The sequence below is a fragment of the Electrona antarctica genome, assembly GCF_951216825.1.
Source record: "Electrona antarctica genome assembly, chromosome: 8".
Classification (NCBI taxonomy): Eukaryota; Metazoa; Chordata; class Actinopteri; order Myctophiformes; family Myctophidae; genus Electrona; species Electrona antarctica.
In genome coordinates, this window is record NC_136789.1 from 47,108,615 (window position 1) to 47,128,136 (window position 19,522).

Below are 19,522 nucleotides of genomic sequence, written 5' to 3' on the forward strand. Positions count from 1 at the left end.
CACAAGACAAACGCAAGACAGGTGTCTTGAATTTGTGAACGCAGCCCAGTAAGGCCACCCCCTCCTGGTGCTGCGGCCATCTTGGATCCTACAACACAGGGAGAGAGGTGGGGCCGAGAAAGGCCCAGATTCATCTGCAGTCCCTGCAGGGTTTCACAGAGCAGCTCTGCTTCAAAACAGAGAGAGCCATTTTGTTTTAATAGTGTGTACGGCGCCATACACATCCTTGGGGTTCATATGGGATTGGGTTGGGATTTTGTGAGATCGAGCCCTATGGGGAGGCACCCCAGGTGAAATGTTGATTTTGGCTGGGCATTTTGTCCTTTGATAAATCATTTTAGACGTATAAGTTCCATAGTTTCACAAAATAAATCCAAATTGAATTAAAACAAGAACCTATAATTATTTTCATTTTTATACCCGATGTGCCAAGTGGGCTACATTTAGTTATAAAGAAAACTTCTAGCAGCCTCAAAAGCCTCAAAAGTCAAAACATACTGTGTATGCAAAACACTTTTTAGTCTCTTTATTGGTAAGATTTTTTCTACTGTAATGTACAATAAAGCAACTGTAAAACATTACATCCTCTTTGCACCTTTTAACATTTTAAAATGTTTATTTGTATATTTATTAACCATGTTTCTGTTGCTAAAATATACAATTAAATTGTTTAAATATCAGTCACTGTATAGTGTAGTAAATTAGTGTCACAAAAAGCATCTTTACACCACCAGACCGTTACGTCCCTCTCTTGCCATGACGTAATCATGTGGTTCATCAACACCCATTATGAGAATTCAATGTCTGGAACTACTTTACAGCAGTAAAAAGATTAAAGGCACTGGATAAACTTCTCTATTATTTACAGCTCAGAAACCGTTCGTCAGATGAAGCTGACAAAGATGTAGCAACATCAAAACGTTAAAAAGAATATCAGTTACTGTACTCCTGTGCCTTGGTGGAACTCTCTCTGCACTAGGTTACCACCCAGAGATGACGAAACAAGACCGAGACTCTGGGCACACCTAAATATTTGTTGTTCTTGCTATGCATAAAGAAATGCCATACATTCCTAAATGTACTTTACAACAACAAAATAGGCCAAAGAAATTATTTGGGAGAAAATATGTCACAGCGACATATTGATATAGTGATAAGATATTGTTACATATGTATACATACATGTACATTTTGAAACAAATGTGATTTCTTTCTTTTTCTAGTCAACAAATGTTTCTTTGGCAACAGTAATATAGCTTTCACTATGTTAGTGCTATATTCAAGGTCTTGTGCACTTTTAACACCAGGGGCCTACCTGGTGACACTAGAAAGAGTACAGAGAGACATTGCGGAATGATTTGTTGTCGAGCTAAAATTGTCATTACACGTCGATAAAGATAATCAGTATTAATTTAGTCACAAGCTCTTGTTAAGACTGTATTTGTTAAATACTAATGCCACGCGTCCGTGTTGTTGTTTCTCCGTAAATATCGTGTGTCAAAGTGACACACACACACACACACACACACACACACACACACACACACACACACACACACACACACACACACACACACACACACACACACACACATTTTTGTCCAACAGCGATGATACAGAAGGGAAGACTATTGTGGGGGTGCTACAACTACAATCTATCTCAAACCCTCACCCTAACCCTAACCTCCCACGGGGCAGCACACCTAAACCTAACCTTAACCCATGTCTAACCAATGACTAGTCTAAACTAAGTATGCACCCCCTATTGGGTAGCGTGCTCTTTCCTGTGTCATTTATGATACATGCTCACACACTGTTCAGAGACAATTTGAATGTATAGTTTAGGAGGTGAAATCATCTGTCCACTTTTTACTACATGGTGTTGGATTCACCCTGGAGGTTCCTTTCTACATAGTAGCATAGTAGAGCCACAGTTTCCAACAGCTCCGTTTGGAACCTCAATATCTACTCTACTACGCTTTAGCTCCGAGATGAGGTTCCGTCCCGTGATATCCCTGCACAGGTCGAAATGGGCTCTAGCTGCGTCGAGCCCGTCCACAAACAGTGGATTAAACCTTTTGCACAGTATTGTTTCCAAAAAGTAAACATATCAGAACCGAGATACAGTTGATAAATTAAAGGCCGGCATGTAAAAGTTTTAGTCGGGGGTGAAACAACTGCTTAAATCAGGCTTTAAATAAGAAATGTGTCCTGGTCAACCCCCGTTCGCATGCGCAGTACTGCTTCCGTAAGATTGCATTGGGAAAACTAGGGAAAATGGTACTGGCTGACAAACAACCGCTTTGTAAGCAGTTGTTTCACCCCAGACTTAAAAGTGCCGGCCTTAAGTTTATCAACTGTATCTCGGTTCTGATATGTTTACTTTTTGGAAACAACACTGCGAAAAGGGTTTAATCCACTGTTTGTGGCCGGCTAGACCCCATTTCGACCTGTGCAGGGATATCACGGGACGGAACCTCATCTCGGAGCTAAAGCGTAGCAGTGTAGATATTGAGGTTCCAAACGGAGCTTTCTAATTGCGATAATATTTTGAACAAACACCAGGGGGAAGCATTGTTAACAAGATGCTTTTTGTTTTATTGTTCAATCCATATATCATACTACTACTTTATAATGAATGTGCATACAATGAAATGCAATATACAAAAGTATATTTATATTTTTATATTAGCTTATGTAGGTTGTATTTAGCGATGCAAACGAGGGGTAAATAAATGAAAATAAAATCAAACATACACAGTATATAACATGTAATGTCCTCATTTCTCTGATTTATAATAATGCACTCTGCTTCATATCGCAAGGGTTACACTCAACGTGAGATCTAGAAATAAGACTATTTCAGTCATCTCCTGCTCCACTTCCCATGCTGTCTAAGAACACCAGGGGGCGCACCTTCATTGTGGTGTGTCTGAGGGAATACCAAAGGCCCTTCCAGGTCCCCCACACCACCCCATTATCCAAGTCGCCCTTGTACTCTCCACCACGGTAGAACTTCCCGTTGAGGTTTGCAGCATGACATCTGTAGGTAGGGTCACATTGTACACGCAGTGAGCTAGGCATTCATAGATAACAGGGTCACATTGTACACGCAGTGAGCTAGGCATTCATAGATAACTGCTGCACAGTAGGTAGGGTCACATTGTACACGCAGTGAGCTAGGCATTCATAAATAACAGGGTCACATTGTACACGCAGTGAGCTAGGCATTCATAGATAACTGCTGCACAGTGCACAGTAACTGTAGGTAGGGTCACATTGTACACACAGTGAGCTAGGCATTCATAAATAACTGCTGCACAGTGCACAGTATCTGATTGATAGCAAAGAATTCCAAGATACATATAATTCCCAAAAGGTGCACAGCAGGATAGAACACAAGACAACACTGCCATCAGGGATTTGTACAAATTGATCAATTGCCAATGGGCTTGATTCTAAGTATCTCACCTGTTATACCACCAGCCAGCCTTATTCTCCTGGGCACAGCTGCCCTGGATGTAGCGGTCATTATCCTGTTAATTATCATACAACATTATAGTCAACAAAACAACAAGGTCCATCATCAACTACATCACCATTAACAGAACAGCGAGCTCACTGAAAGTCTTCGTTGCTGGTTCCACAGAGCCACTCGGTTCCTCACTCACTAACCTGGTCCCTGGTGCTGAACTGCATGCCACTAAGGCACCCAGACCACTGGTCCACCATGCTCACTAACCTGGTCCCTGGTGCTGAACTGCATGCCACTAAGGGGATATTCCTCACTCACTAACCTGGTCCCTGGTGCTGAACTGCATGCCACTAAGGGGATATTCCTCACTCACTAACCTGGTCCCTGGTGCTGAACTGCATGCCACTAAGGGGATATTCCTCACTCACTAACCTGGTCCCTGGTGCTGAACTGCATGCCACTAAGGCACCCAGACCACTGGGCCACCATGCCCGCTCATCACTCACTAACCTGGTCCCTGGTGCTGAACTGCATGCCACTAAGGCACCCAGACCACTGGTCCACCATGCCTGCTCCTCACTCACTAACCTGGTCCCTGGTGCTGAACTGCATGCCACTAAGGCACCCAGACCACTGGTCCACCATGCCCGCTAACCTGGTCCCTGGTGCTGAACTGCATGCCACTAAGGCACCCAGACCACTGGTCCACCATGCCCGCTAACCTGGTCCCTGGTGCTGAACTGCATGCCACTAAGGCACCCAGACCACTGGTCCACCATGCTCACTAACCTGGTCCCTGGTGCTGAACTGCATGCCACTAAGGCACCCAGACCACTGGTCCACCATGCCCGCTCCTCCCGTCAGAGCGTCTCCTGCTCGGCCACTGTATTGCCCATACCGGAGACGGTATTTATCCTGGATGGAAGGGTTACAAAATCAAACAGTGGTGGAGATTGAAACTTTGGAGGCCGTGAGACAGCCGGCATCTAAAAAGAAATGACACTTCTATAGTTAAAAGTCATTACTACAGCTATGTAAGTGGATATTGTACACATTTTAAACACTTGCTACGCTGAATACATACAATATTGAAATTTATTTCAGAAATGTTTTACTAAATGCAATGCATATTATTTGCAATGCACACCTTCCTTTCATTTTCTCATATATTTATCTGACTCATCCATCATACAATAATAACAAAACAACAGGTTAATAAGGTTAATAAATTCAACAAATTAAGGACCTCTCTTCAAAAAGGCATCACATTTTCAAATAACTTTCTACTTCAAACAATTGTGTCTTACCTCCTCATTAGAGATCCTGAAGTCCTCATAAAAAGCATGATTTCTCTCACCATTCCAGTCCATCAGTTCGATCTTCAAAAGGTTCTTACCTTCAACAACAAAAGCAAACAGAATGCCAGACAGACGGTAGACCATACATTCTCCAACCTGTATTGTTGGTGCACTTCAACACCAGTTCCACTCACCATTCAAGAGGATTGAGAAGTAATGTAAACAGTTTATATTACAAAGAAAACAAGGACAATCTGAAGAAAAATTGCCAAGAAGAAAGGAACCTTCAGAGAGCAGAGTGTGAATATGTTCGTTCCCCAGCCAGAACTCATCGTTCCACCGTTTTAAATCACCAAATCCATCTCTGTAGTCCACCCAGTCCCTAAAATTAGAAGAAAGAGTTATGTATACCTGGCTCATGAAAAAAAAAACATTAGAACATGCCATTTATCAAAATCTGTAATCTTGTCTGTATTCAAACTCAGGCCAGAAGGCGAGGTGTTGTCTGTCCAGAGGCAGACATGGGACCTCACTTTGCTGTGTTGAGAAGGAGAAGTGTGGGACTGATGTACCTGTTAAAGTCCACTCTACCATGGCGTCGTCTCTGAAACACAGTCCAGCCTCCCCCATCCTCCATGTCACAGTAAACCAAAAACGGCTCATGGTTCACTCTGGGCCTGATCCGGTAGAAACCACTCTGTGGTCTCACTCGGTCGTACAGCTCAGAACAATCTAGAAAGATTTTATTTTAAGTATAGACTGAAAAACATACACAAATAATCCAGATTATAGGACTACCCCTACAGTATCTTGTGCGCCGCCTTACACCTTATGACTTAACTTTTTAGGATTTATTTTACTATTTTGACATTTTAACATTCTGAAAATAGCCGATCTACATCGACACATTGTGAGGTTGCAAGAGGGCCCTATTGTGCATATTGAAAGAGAGTTGAAATGTCACTCTGACATTCTCACCTTTGTCATAGACAACTATGTTTCCTGCAGGTGGAAGGGTCACCAGCCCAGCTTTGTCATCACCAGTGACATTGCTGGCGGGGCCAGAATCTTGGCTTGAGTCCGAGTCCGGGTCATTGCCAAGCCGAAGGGGGAGGAAGTATTTGTGTGTTTGCAGATGTTCAATCTGCCATGACCCAATCAGGAGTTTGTTTTCCAGTTTATGAATGCTGCGTTTAATATCTGCAAGGTCACAGTCCTAGAATTAAAAAAAAGTTATAATAATATATGGTTATATTATTATAACAGATTAACTGTTTATCAGTTAGTCTATCAACTTTACACAATGATGATAAACTATACTTTACATTTTACAAACAGGATAACGCAAAATAAAATAAAAACATTAGTAGGTCCACAATCTCCACATACCGAGGGCTGTAGGGGTGTAGAGGCAGTTGAGCACACAAGGGCAAGCAGAAACAGGACTGACATGACGGTTACGAATTAGTCTCTTGCACAACATCAGTCTGAAAATTACGAAAAATATATTTAAAAGTTGTTTATGAATCAAATAAAAACATTGACAATTGTATTAGTATTGAAAGGAGAAAAAGGCAAATACATTCTCACGCAGGCTGCCTACCTTTATTCCATAAGTCTTCTTTCCATTTTCTCCAGGTGTTTCTGTCACAGTGTGTTCTTATTTTCAGTATTATTTATAGGTTGGGCAGGTTCTGCATGGTCCACATTAAACCCAGTCAATTGACCTCATCACACGCTGAACTCAGATCAGTTTTTAGGAGCTCATCCCACACCAGGCTTGATGATTGTGGGAGGGGTAACATGATCCCAGATCTGCCCATGGACACTTGTGTCTTGTGTGTGCAGTGTTTAGCACACACTCCAAGTCTCCATTCCTTTCATACCAGGATGAGTAGGCTATTGTGCAAAGGAAACATAATAGAAATTCTTATCTTTCATAGCATAGGCTATATAGTTTACACTGTAGCCTATGTGCAGTGCAGTGCACTAGTCTGTGATATGGACTTATGGAGGCAACCCCCATCATAGCAATAGGGAATGCAGATGTTATTGAAACCAGATGTGGTCACGATGAGAGTAGCATAGGCTGGTGGAATATTTACATTGCCTACTCCAGATTTTTTTTTGCCGAGACACTAGAAAGTTAGAAACAATGCGTTCTGGTTCTGTGTGCAACAGAACTTAATGTGAAAGTGGTAAAAACCCACTCAACGTCTGTGGGTGGGCGAGTGAATCACAGTTGTGAGAGGAAAAGGCAGAGCTTTTTATTGAGCTTCAGGAAGTTAGAGAAACCGCTACGTTTGCAGATTGAGAAGAGAATGGATGGAAGGGTGGTCAACCTTTGAACCGCGTTCCTCTGAAGTCACAAGACAATTCCCTCGTAGAATCATATTCACGGATGTCAATAACTGCGACGGTACGATCGGGCGGAGTGGGAATTCAGTTGTTTTGGAAGCTTATTTTGGCTTCCATCGGGATAAACAAAATTGAAGGTACCTTTTCGTCCCAGATCACAGATGAGCCTAAACCCGAATGGTTTGTACTGGTGAATCTCCCTCGACTTAAAGTTACTTAATCATCTTTCTTTTTGTTTATAGTGTAAGCGCTTGTCCTGCTTTGTTAACCCGCTTGCAGACGTGCAGATCTCTTTCTTGTTTGTCGTAAACAGCGTCATATCTGATTATAATTAACGACACCTGCATGCAAACATGATCTCATACCTGAGAGCTGAGAATCAAATCGCGTGTGTGTGTGTGTGTGTGTGTGTGTTCATGTGTTGGCAGTGTTACTGTGTTGCTATAGTACTAATATTGATGAATTGGATTGTTTTAATCTCTCTAGTACACACTTGACAGTCGAGTATACTTTGTAGTCTATATATTCATGTTATTTTATCAGTTTTTGATACCGGTATATATTTATTGCAATCTTATTTCTATTTAAATGTAGCATAGATGCAATATGTGGGATGCTTGCACTTGCACTAGTATGAAATACACTTTTAAATAATAACGTAACAATAGCTCTAAAGTGAAGTCTGTGTGTGTGTGTGTGTGTGTGTGTGTGGGCGCGCGCGTGCGTCGCAGCGTGCGTGAACTTCATGTGTCTTGATGAAAGTGAGAGCAATGAGCAATCACTTGTTCTCCTGACCCTTTCACAGGTTCTTATTATTGAATCCGGAGAAGCCTTTGAGACCACAGTGAGGAGAGGAGCAATAACACACAGAAACCATGTCCTCTGTCCATTTCAGTCCTGGGTCGGATTCCACCGATGTTAATGGGTATAAGAACAAATATTACCAGCATATGGTCAACCTTTACTCTGTGTCTGGGTTTATATGAGTAATAAATTTAGAATGTTGTTTTCCCAGTATCGTAAAATAAGTGCATCTGTCAGTCACATTCCAAAGCATGAATGTATCTGGTGCACTGTTTTACCTTCCATTTCCTTATCCCGATGCACATACATTCATACAAAGTCACAACTTGTCTAATAAGAAACTGTAATAATAATATAGGCACATATTTATTTTACAAAGACTTGTCTTCACTCCCAGAGTTACATTTTATGGATCTAACAATGTCTATATCTACTGTATCCATCAATCTAGCATCTGATCTACTTGTCTTGAATATTTTTTCTACATTAGCATAAAAAAGATTGATAAGATGGACGATGCTACAGTGGAGATTGATGATGGGAAGGATAAGAGTGTGGAACCAGACACACTGTACCAGTAAGTTAATTCATTTTGAACTGGAGAGCTCAAGTTTCTGCTCAATATTTGTTCTACTACTACAGAATACCTACTGACTTTTTTATTCCCATAATTACTCTATGTCTGTCTGTCTGTCTGTGTCTCTGTCTCTCTCTCTCCCCCTGCCTGTAGTAACATCCGGAAGAAGATAGCACCTTTTGTCATGTCCTTCGGATTTCGGTGAGTGATAAAAGAAAAAGGAAGTGTGTGTGTGTGTGTGTGTGTGTGTGTGTGTGTGTGTGTGTGTGTGTGTGTGTGTGTGTGTGTGTGTGTGTGTGTGTGTGTGTGTGTGTGTGTGTGTGTGTGTGTGTGTGTGTGTGTGTGTGTGTGTGTGTGTGTGTGTGTGTGTGTGTGTGTGTGTGTGCGCGCGCACTCTTCATAGTAGTCTTGAGTAAATGTTGTCGACATTGCTGATGCTAATTATCCTAATGTTGAGTGTGTGTGTGTGTGTGTGTGTGTGTGTGTGTGTGTGTGTCTTCATAGTTGCGAGCGCAGTGATTGCGAACGCAGTGATTGCGAACGCAGTGATTGCGAACGCAGTGATTGCGAACGCAGTGACCACTAACTATGAGACCTAGCAGAACATGTCTGTCTGTGTGTGTGTGTGTGTGTGTGTGTGTGTGTGTGTGTGTGTGTGTGTGTGTGTGTGTGTCACGCTGTAACACCACCAGCCCGCTACCAGAGGGCGCAGCTGTACATTAACTTAAAAAAAAACTTAACTTAAACAAAAAACTTAAAAAGAAAAAACTTTAAAAAACCTTAAAAAAGTACATAATTTATTCTAATTGTTGTTATTGCAATTTACGAGCTGCGTTCGCTTCCCGCGTTTGCGCGTCTTACTTGTAGTCTTGAGTAAATGTTGTCGACATTGCTGATGCTAATTATCCTAATGTTGATAGGGCTGACCTGTGTGTATTTTCATTCATTCGTGCAGTATATTTGGTTTGGTACTGATCATAGTGGACATCGTGCTGGTGATTGTAGACCTGTCAGTGCCAGACAGCAGAAACACATTAGAGCCTGTGTCCCTCGTCATCTCATTCTTCTTCTTTATCGACGTGCTCCTACGTATCTATGTCGAAGGGTGAGTAGAGTAGAACTTATTCTATTTGTATTCAAATATTATTTTATAATATGTGTCCACACTAATGTTCATGATAAAATACCACAATTTTTTTCTACTCAGCCTGTGTCTCATAGGAGGGCTGTGGGCAGTTCAGAAACCCGTCCACCAGTGATATCATCGTTAGGCAGATGTTCTGTTCTTAGAGAGAGAGAGAGAGAGAGAGAGAGAGAGATGAATGGATGAAGTTGATGGGCTGTAAACATTCCCAGATGAGCCTGTGTCAGCAACAAGACAGCTTCTAATGCTGATTAGCTTTTAAACAGGAAGTTATGCACAGGAAGTTGGACAGGAAATGGGCTTTTTTCCTCCGAAACCACAGTATATCTTTGTCTATGTTTATTGACTACCCTTTGGAGAAACTGTATTATAATGTTTTGTGCTTTTTTTTTAGAACTAGAAGCGGTGCCCGTTGGGCACTCGTCTACTTGCCCAAGGCATGCCCCACCCAGTTATTATGTCTGTCCCTTTTATGCCCATATATGGAGTTATTTGTCAGGCATGCCCAAATAATAATAATATGGAGTCTATGCAGATGTCAGAACATCATTGTGATGTCAGAACAGGCCAGCTCCATATATATATTAGGGTTAGGTTTTAGGTTTTAATTCAGGTGTTTAATTCAGTGATTCAGGTTTTAAGGTTTCTAATTTGGGCCCTGGGCAGAGGCTTTTCAGGACAACCGTGGGTCAGACCGACTCAATGAGTTATACTTTGTTGTGTGACAGTGTTATGTGCCGAAAAAAGCTGATCTACAAACTCACAATACGTTGCGTTTTGACTAGTTGTGAGCTTGTATAGCCTATCTGCTATTTTCTGCGTGCAACATCTGCATGTGACAGTGTCCTATGATGTCATGGATATATTTAATCATAAGTTTAAAAAAATCTATTGACACTGGTGTTTCTCCCTGTGACTTTTAGAAGTGATGTTATTGGTTTTTAAGCTCTTAATGGTATGCACATGAGACATGTACTATAGTCTTCTACTGCAGGCCTTCTAGATACCAAAAGTGACTCATGTAAGGAGCAACAAGCATGTCACCTTTTTCATGTTATGCCTCTAAACAATGAAATGTGACTCGTACACATTAAAGAGTCAGACCCTAGCTTTTAAAAAGCTTTTTAAAACTCACTTAAAAATCTTAAAAAGCACTTTGAGCTTCTTGTCTTTTGTATGAGAAGTTCTATAGAAATAAAGATTATTAATATTGTGTTTCAGGTTTAAAGTGTACTTCAAGTCCACGCTGAACATCATGGATGCCTGCATTGTGGTCATCACTCTGGTGGTCACTATGATCTACACCTTGTTTGACATGTCGAGTGCCAGTCACATTCCCAGGTAAAGACGGTTGCATGTCGAGTGCCAGTCACATTCCCAGGTAAAGACGGTTGCATGTCGAGTGCCAGTCACATTCCCAGGTAAAGACAGTTGCATGTCGAGTGCCAGTCACATTCCCAGGTAAAGACAGTTACATCATTTAGTTACTGATAATTAACTTTATTTATATAGCACTTTTCTTGTATGGAAATGCAGCTCAAAGTGTTATACAGTTATAGCAAAAAATTAAAATCACATAAAAATTAGATGAGAATTAAAAGCTAGGTTGAAGAGGTGTTTTTTGAGTGGTGCAACCATAGGGTGCAGCACTCCAATGCCCAGCTATGTGTGTCTCTGGCTGGCTGGCTGCCTGCCTGTGTCTGTCCGTCTGAGCACGGAAATAGCGTTATAGCGTTTGTTGAGTCATTTTTCAACTGTTTCCGACGTGGGGGCGGCTCACCGGAACCGGGCCGGGACCCTGGGCGTGTTCCTGTGGGTCACTCAGTTTAATAATAGTATAATCAGTATAATCACTGATAATAAAGTTTGAGATAGAAAAGAATGTACCGGTATCTCCTAATGGTAACGTTCATTCTGCACAGGGTGGTGTCGTTCCTGCGTTTTCTGAGGATCCTCATCTTGGTGAGGCTTTTCAGACTGGCATCTCAGAAGAAAGAACTTGAGAAGGTCACCAGGAGGATGGTGAGGTCATTGCCATGGAAACATAAGCTATTGTGAATACACAGTAAAGTAAAAATAAAAAGGAAAGGAATAGATATACGACGTCATATGTTCAGTAAATCCACTTTGGACAAAAGTGAATGTGTATTTTCTCCATTTGCTTCCTAACTATCTTTATTTGGGGACCCCTTGTTGCCCCCTCAATGACCTTGAAGGGGCAACAAGGGGTCAACATGTTGAGAACCAGTGGATTATTGAGCCTTTGTTTCCTGACAGGTGTCTGAGAATAAGCGGCGCTATCAGAAGGACGGCTTTGATTTGGACCTTACCTACGTCACAGGTCATATACTACATGCACCATTTTGATAGACAAAGCAAAACAAAAACTATATATTGATTATTGATATTGATTATTGTTGTATTTAAATAGTACTGTCTTTGTTTTCTCTCCAGACCGTGTCATCGCTATGTCTTTCCCTTCTTCGGGGAAGCAGTCTTTCTATAGGAATCCCATCGCGGTAAGAGGTTACTCAAATGCTTGCTCTTTAGTGGTTGATTTTAATCTTAATTTGTTAAGAACTGAAGAGTACTCCATATAGGCCGTGAGCCAGGACCCCAAATCTGGGGTCATCTGTACCGATGGGGTGAATAAGTCTCATAGTGATTTTTGGGAAGGTATACATCCCTAGTGCTAGGAAATATGTGATAGCATTGCATCTGTGGTAGCTTTCTGTGTGTTATCACTCCATTTATAACCACATGCCAAAACACAATTTTCAAAATCCGAATGGAGCATTCTACTTCAAACTGATGGTTCTCTCCTATTATTGATCATATATCTTTGAAGAATGGTTGGGATACAGCTCAGACTATATATTTCTCTGAAAAGTTGTTAAAATTAGCACATCTAGAAATGTTATCTATTACAGGAGAGACAACATATAGGGACTATATATTACATTAGACGTACTTCTGTTTTCATGAAAGATGCAGCACAAAGGTTCCCTCTGTAAATATTTAAAACCATCTTAGAACATAAATTCTAATGAAATGTTTTATGAAATTCAATAAACTAAATATAGTGTAAGTGTACAGTGTAAGTAATGCATAAGATAACTTTCCGTTCACCATTACATCACCTTTTAGTCCATTTGACACTTCTATCTGTTCAATACCAAACCTAATAATGCTGTTTCATATTACGTTTTTGTTGTTGATTTGTATTTGGGGACAATTTTAGCTTGGTTGCCCAAACTTGTAATGGTGTACTGGTAATTGGCATAATCAAAAAAGGCCTTTATATCAGGTCAATCTCACATGTTAAAGGTCTGGTCAATGAAACAGAAACAACTATTTCTATTTCTATAACAACTTATACTTATACATTTGTAATAATAGCATAAGAAAATATGATAATATTTATCTTTTGCAACTACATTCAATATATGTAAGCTTCAACTCATAATCAGGATCATAAAATCAACCCACCACATCCCCCTAGCCCTCCTGATTGGCAGCAATATCTTACCCAAATCCTGATCTACCTCATCGTCAAAAGTATATCCTCTTTATTATCAACATCACTTCTCATTTGTAGCTTCAACATCTCATCAGGTGTCAGGTCACCCTTAGCAAAATGTGGATCTCCCATCCAAATTGTGTGACATCACCTGAACCTTCAAATTGAGCTTGGTGGTCTGCCACATTCCACTTGTATATGAGTACAACTGTCGTGGTACAACAGCAGCAACAGATTGTTACATTGTGACACCCAACTCACCCAGCACATCAGGGTAGTCTGGGAAGTTCCCTGCCAGCAAAGTATTTTGTGCTCTGATCTTGCCTTTGCACATGGATATGAGGTTGCACAGGACTGTCCCATTGAAGGTTGTTAATGTCAAGGCAATTATGTTTATGCACTATCAAATAGGTCTACATCTATTCTATGGTAACATATAGCTGTATAGTCATATTATCCTGCTCATTACTGTGCACAAATGTATACATCTTTGTGTTTGAGCACAAATGCATTTTGAGAACCCCCACATTTTCAGTAAAGCGTGCACGCTGTGCGGCCCCCACACACCATCATTCTACAGTTCAATCTAGTTGAATACCCCTGCTGTAGGTTACAACAACAAACAGCTGCATATCAATGGTAAGGTGAATACTGTGCATGTCAACCAGTGACCATACTGTATCTGCTGCATGCTTGGACACACCTGCTTATGAGACAGACATTGACCTGACCTTTTAGCACATACGATTGACCTACTTATAAGAAATTGATTTTATGTGACAGTTATTCTGTTCATTTTGTAATTGTATTGTTTTTACATAATGCAGTACAATAGAACATCACTTTGGGTGTGGTATGGACACCATTTTGGATTTGGCAATACATAATTAACTAGTGATGGGAGATTAATCGGCAAACACATCGGTATCGGACGATTTGAGTTGTTTTTAGATTAATCGGCATCGGTTTGATTAATCAGACCGATTAGGTTTTTCAATACACTTTTCCCTACTCCTTTTTCAAACATAGTAACTGCGAGAGTGAGGTCTAGCCAACACCAACTCGGGATTCCTGGATCGCTGCCCTCCACAATGTCCTATCCAACATCAGGTTATTGAGCTCTGCAGTGTTGTTAGCCAAGCTGTCGCGCCGCAGCACGTCTACATAGGTGGTACGCTTCTTTCCCCCCCTTGGCTTTGCCCTGGGTTTGGCTCCCATAGTCAATTTACTTGCCTCAAGTTCTGGGTACCTGACGCAGTGCCCTGCCAGCCTCATCCTTCTCTCTCTGACTTTGTTCGTGACCTGACCCGTGGTAGGTCCCCATAGAGGTCCACATTTCTGATGTGACACCTAGTGCCATTCGTAGCATTCTTGTGTAGACTCCATCCAGGGCTTTTTCCTGTTGTACTGTGAGGGTCCATGTCTCGACAGTAGCTATGAACAGCCGCCTCTTAAGGTCTTCTCCCATGTCTGATTTCCACACTCTCCTCATCCCGTGCAAGGCTTTCCAGGCAAGTGCTCTCCGAACCTTCAGATCCTTTTCAGTTGAGGCAGTCCAGGCCCCGAGGTACTTGAAGTCCTCGACTCGCTCGAGCACCGTCCCGTCTGCAGTGGCAATGGTTTTGTCCTCTGTGTTGACTGTCATTACCTTTGTTTTCTTGGTATTGAGCTTGAGGCCGAACTTGGACCTTGGCTCGAGTATGGCTGTAGCTTGACTCTATCATCTGGACCAACTTTTCTGGAACTCCGTAGGCACATAGAATACTCATGAGTTTCCCCCGGTGGATGGTGTCGAAAGCCTTTTGGAAGTCAATGAATGTGATCACCACTGACAGGTTGCGCTCCCATACCCCTTCCAATATCCTCCTCAGTGCCAGTATCTGCCCGACTTTCGAACATAAACATAAGTTAAGGATTATGAAAGATCATTATTATTATTATTTTTGGACGTTTATTTCCTTTGTCTTTTCTCATTTATATTTAAAAAAATGAAATGAAATTAATTAATCGGTCTGTCTTTACAGATAAACAAGCCCAAAGTAACAGTTTGAACAGATCTACAAGCTCACAATATTATAAAGGTATTTAAGTTAGATGTGACTTGCCTAAGCCTGCAGTGCAGACACCCTGTTACATGTATTTTTCAGAATAGACAAAATTATAATCTTTCAATACAGAATGAGATCGACATTGGTAATATTGGTTATCGGCCATAACAGCAATTAATTATATCGGATATCGATATCGGCCAAAATGTCTCATCGGCACATCCCTATAATTAACTGATCACTTTCACTGATTCAGCCACATTCCTTTAGTCCTAAAATCCCAAATAATGATGAATTAGTATTAGTTATAGCCATTTTAAGCTCCTGGCAGCCATATTGGACGCCATCTTGAAAATGACGCCTTTCCAGAACATATATTTTCAGTATATTCTTAAGCATGCCTAGAGGTACCAGAACCAATTGGAAAAACCTTTTCTATCATTTTTGGGGGGTGTATTACAATTTTTTTCCCCATATTGATCCATGCAATTTTCGCCTAGTGTTATAAAATAAAATGCATGATAGCACTCATAAAGCTACCACGGGTGCAATGCTATCACATATTTTCTAACTCTAGACATGTATACCTTCACAAAAATCACTATGAGCCTTATTCGGCCAGATGGTACAGACCAACCCCCCTGGCTCACGGACTAATAGCTGCTCTTGCGGTCAAAAACCTGGATGAATGTTAGGACATTGTCACAGGTACGGATACAAAGACATCAGCATAGGGGTTTATAAATCTGCCCTTTCTCCCGCTAGGAGGTGGCCAGGTTCCTAGACGCTAAACACCAGGACCACTATAAAGTTTACAACCTCTGCAGTAAGTTTGCAATCCTCTCAAGCCCTGAAGAGGTTCCTGAAGGCTTTGTGCTACAGTATACATAGTATGTATGTGGTTGATTTACTGAATGAACATCAACCTGCCCAAGGGCAGCAGATGGGAATTAACCAATTCCTTTTGGTTAATCTGGCATGTTTACATCATAAGGAATTGGTCCGACTCCTCCTTTACTTTTAAAATACTTTCTACAGAGTAAAATCCTAAAGGCCTATTCATACTCCAGTTTTAGGTGATAATAAGGTGACCACCACAGTACGGTGGTTGGAAAAACTACAACATGACGTCACGCTGCGGTGATAAGCGACTCACACGGACACGCCTCTGTTTTTTCTAACCACCGTTTCAGTAGTCACCTTATCACCTAAAACGAGTATGAATTTAGTGTTAATGTATCCATTTATAAGTGTACAAAATGAATGTGTACAAGAGTTAAATAACACAGGACTTTACAGTGCAGTGTGTTTGTGTGCTTTACTATAATATATATTTTTTCTTTCCCAGGTGAGAAAGGCTACGACCCCAAGTTCTTCCACTACAGGGTGGAGAGAGTGTTCATTGATGACCACAACGTCCCCTCCCTGGAGTGAGTAGCACTCTGATGTGTCACTCCTATGACACCATTTCAAAGGTTTGGTTTGAAATCTTAATGTATCTATCTTGTGACTGTAGACCTGGCCTTGGATTACACACCCAGGTCTTCTCTCACTTGCCTCACACGTACTGTCCTTCTGTGCTCTCAATGAAATAACTAAAAATGCACTCGAAGAGATGTTACACTCACACCAGCATGCTGTAGGGCTAAACGTTGACCTTGTGCTGTGACCTTTACCCGTGTGTGTGTGTGTGTGTGTGTGTGTGTGTGTGTGTGTGTGTGTGTGTGTGTGTGTGTGTGTGTGTGTGTGTGTGTGTGTGTGTGTGTGTGTGTGTGTGTGTGTGTGTGTGTGTGTGTGTGTGTGTGTGTGTGTGTGTGTGTGTGTGTGTGTGTGTGTGTGTGTGTGTGTGTGTGTGATAACCTGTCTCAGGGACATGCTGAAATACACAGAAAACGTGAGGAAATGGATGTCTGCCGATCCAACGAATATCATTGCCATTCACTGCAAAGGAGGAAAAGGTAAAAGATCAAAGCATCCCATAAACATTCATCATCCAGTGGTTTGAAATAAAAAGTTCCTGTTGTGCATTTCAGTCTCAGTCTGCCCTCTAGTGGCTAAATCCCTAATTGATAACGCTGGTGCTCTAACTTCTTACAGGACGCACAGGGACATTGATCTGCACATGGCTTATTGATAGTGATCAGTCTGAGAGTGCACAGGTAGGACTCATGATTAATTTACGCTCCATTAAATGTATGCTCCATTAAGGCATCAGGCCTTTTTTCTTTTCTTTTCTTTTTCTTTTTTAAACATTTTCTAAGTGTTAACTTATACAGTAATCCATATCCCCAATGAACAATGGAATGGTTAAAATTGTACGTTCAACTCTGTCTTTGTCACCCAGGACAGTCTTGATTATTTTGGAGAGAGGAGAACGGATAAGAGTCAGAGCTCAAAGTTTCAGGGAGTGGAGACACCCTCTCAGGTACAAAGGAGAACGTTACTTTTTCATATTGATCATGAAATGAAATATTTCTTACAGCTAATTTGTTGCATGTCTCTGAAACGGTCTGGATAGTGTACCAAGGTAATGTTGAATATCGAAACATAAGAAGGCCTTTAAATTTAGCAAGGGGCAGTAGTTTGTGCAACTTGCTGAGAGAGCAAGCTATTAAATGCCTTAAATGCCTAATCAACCACCAGATGGGGATGTAATGTTGGTGTGTGTTGCTGTATGTGCTTCTAACCACAGAGCAGGTACGTTGGCTACTATGAGATCATGAAGACAAAGTTCAACAGGCAGCTGCCTCCACCTCAGAACCTTAAGGTCAAGAGCATCCGCATCCACTCCATAGCAGGTACTGTAATAACAAGAGCCCTGACAGCCACATCAATAATAATATTAATAATTATTTGTATTTGTGAAGCACTTTACATGTGCTACATGATTTATTGAAAACATAAATGTGTGTGTCAAGTTTCATGCAATGGTCCATTGCAGGAAATGCCCTTTTTTCACTTTATATAATATTTCTGTTTTGTTGTTGCTCAGGTGTGGGCAGAGGTGACGGCAGTGATCTGAAGGTGAAGATAATAGTAAGGAAAGAGCTGGTGTTTCAGGGCGTGTGTGCCAAGCAAGATAACTGCACAGTAGGTCTCTCTGTCTCTCTCTCTCACACACACACACACACACACACACACACTACCCTCAGGTGTGAATGTATTGATTGTTTTTTTGTGTTTGTTTGTCAGGTGTTTCCTGATGTGGGCAGCAACGCTGTGGTGATCAGCCTTCAGAACGGGCCAGTTGTACAAGGAGACGTGAAAGTCATGTTTGAGTCAAGTGCAGTGAGTCCTTGCATTTACTTTACAGTATAGAAAGGTATGTTCACCTTTACAGAAGACTGTAGATATAATGATATATATTTTTTTAATCACCCCCAGGGTTTACCGAAAGGTTATGAAGACTGTCCGTTCTACTTCTGGTTCAACACGTCCTTCATAGAAGACAACAAGTATGCTCACGCAAAGGCGACTTCGCTGATTTGATACTGAATCACAGAATATGACTAAAACACTTCCCAGCATTTACAATTTACATAATCTGGTCGAGTTTTTCTCCATTCTACTGTACATACTGGAGGAAAACGACATAACTTTGTACAACTTTGTATACATGTACATGGCAGATAAGAGCTTTTCAATAGAACCACAAGATTCAGGTTAAAAATCATCAAACTCGATCAAGCGAAGCTTTCACATTTTATTGATGATGGCAAACACTGTGCTTATTGTTCTCCCTCTGCATGTTCTCTACAGGTTGTTCCTCTCCAGAGAGGAACTAGACAACCCCCACAAAGCCAAGACCTGGGACCTTTACAAGGAGGACTTTGGTGTCACAATGTTGTTCTCAGAACCTGAATAAACAATTGAGATGGACAATCAAGAGGCGTATCTTCACAAGTTACCATGCCTTCACTCACTTCTGAGTTTCACAATAATGGATGACAGGGAATTGTTATTTTAAGGAAAACTCAAGAAAATTAAACACCAGTACTGCAGTCCAAAATGTATTAAAATGTTAAATGTAAGTAAAAAAATGCTCTGACGGCGAGGTGCAAAAAGAAACAGACTCATTCTCAGATGTTTTAATGTGTTACATCTTTGAAGTGTACTTTTTTTTTTAAATGTACTGACATAATTGGTGACACCTTTTGTATATAGCCTACTGGGATATTCTGAAAACATCTGAATAGGAAATCAGAATCTCAACCATGGTGAAAGCATAATAATGAACACAGGGCTGTTTTCAGATTCATGCTGCTATTGATAAAACATACCTTTCTGCAGCCCTCATT

The 19,522-nt window shown here is 41.1% G+C and overlaps 2 protein-coding genes across 4 annotated transcripts; one reads left to right on the forward strand and one right to left on the reverse strand.

Annotated features, from left to right (window-relative positions):
* Positions 1-1,799: 1,799 nt before the first annotated feature.
* On the reverse strand, positions 1,800-6,500 carry fgl1b (fibrinogen like 1B). Its single transcript, XM_079508591.1, has 9 exons — positions 6,377-6,500; positions 6,163-6,260; positions 5,752-5,989; positions 5,346-5,505; positions 5,058-5,155; positions 4,783-4,871; positions 4,265-4,390; positions 3,472-3,536; positions 1,800-3,043 (listed from the first exon to the last, which is right to left on the reverse strand). Exons 2-9 carry the CDS (start codon positions 6,223-6,225, stop codon positions 2,863-2,865), a joined length of 1,020 nt encoding a protein of 339 aa, XP_079364717.1. The 5' UTR covers positions 6,226-6,260; positions 6,377-6,500; the 3' UTR covers positions 1,800-2,862.
* Positions 6,501-6,559: 59 nt separating this feature from the next.
* Positions 6,560-19,106, forward strand: tpte (transmembrane phosphatase with tensin homology). 3 transcript variants are annotated; one of them, XM_079508587.1, is made up of 20 exons: positions 6,560-6,677; positions 7,269-7,311; positions 7,937-8,056; positions 8,426-8,512; positions 8,666-8,713; positions 9,468-9,617; positions 10,878-10,997; positions 11,579-11,678; positions 11,934-11,997; positions 12,111-12,175; positions 15,990-16,050; positions 16,573-16,654; positions 17,094-17,182; positions 17,322-17,383; positions 17,569-17,649; positions 17,917-18,022; positions 18,217-18,314; positions 18,417-18,512; positions 18,609-18,679; positions 18,984-19,106. In XM_079508587.1, exons 3-20 carry the CDS (start codon positions 8,007-8,009, stop codon positions 19,087-19,089), a joined length of 1,536 nt encoding a protein of 511 aa, XP_079364713.1. In that variant the 5' UTR covers positions 6,560-6,677; positions 7,269-7,311; positions 7,937-8,006; the 3' UTR covers positions 19,090-19,106. The 3 variants fall into 3 exon arrangements, with proteins under 3 accessions (XP_079364713.1, XP_079364714.1, XP_079364715.1); XM_079508588.1 differs by lacking the exons at positions 6,560-6,677; positions 7,269-7,311 and adding an exon at positions 6,732-7,268; XM_079508589.1 differs by lacking the exons at positions 6,560-6,677; positions 7,269-7,311 and adding an exon at positions 6,732-7,192.
* The last annotated feature ends 416 nt before the right edge of the window (positions 19,107-19,522 follow it).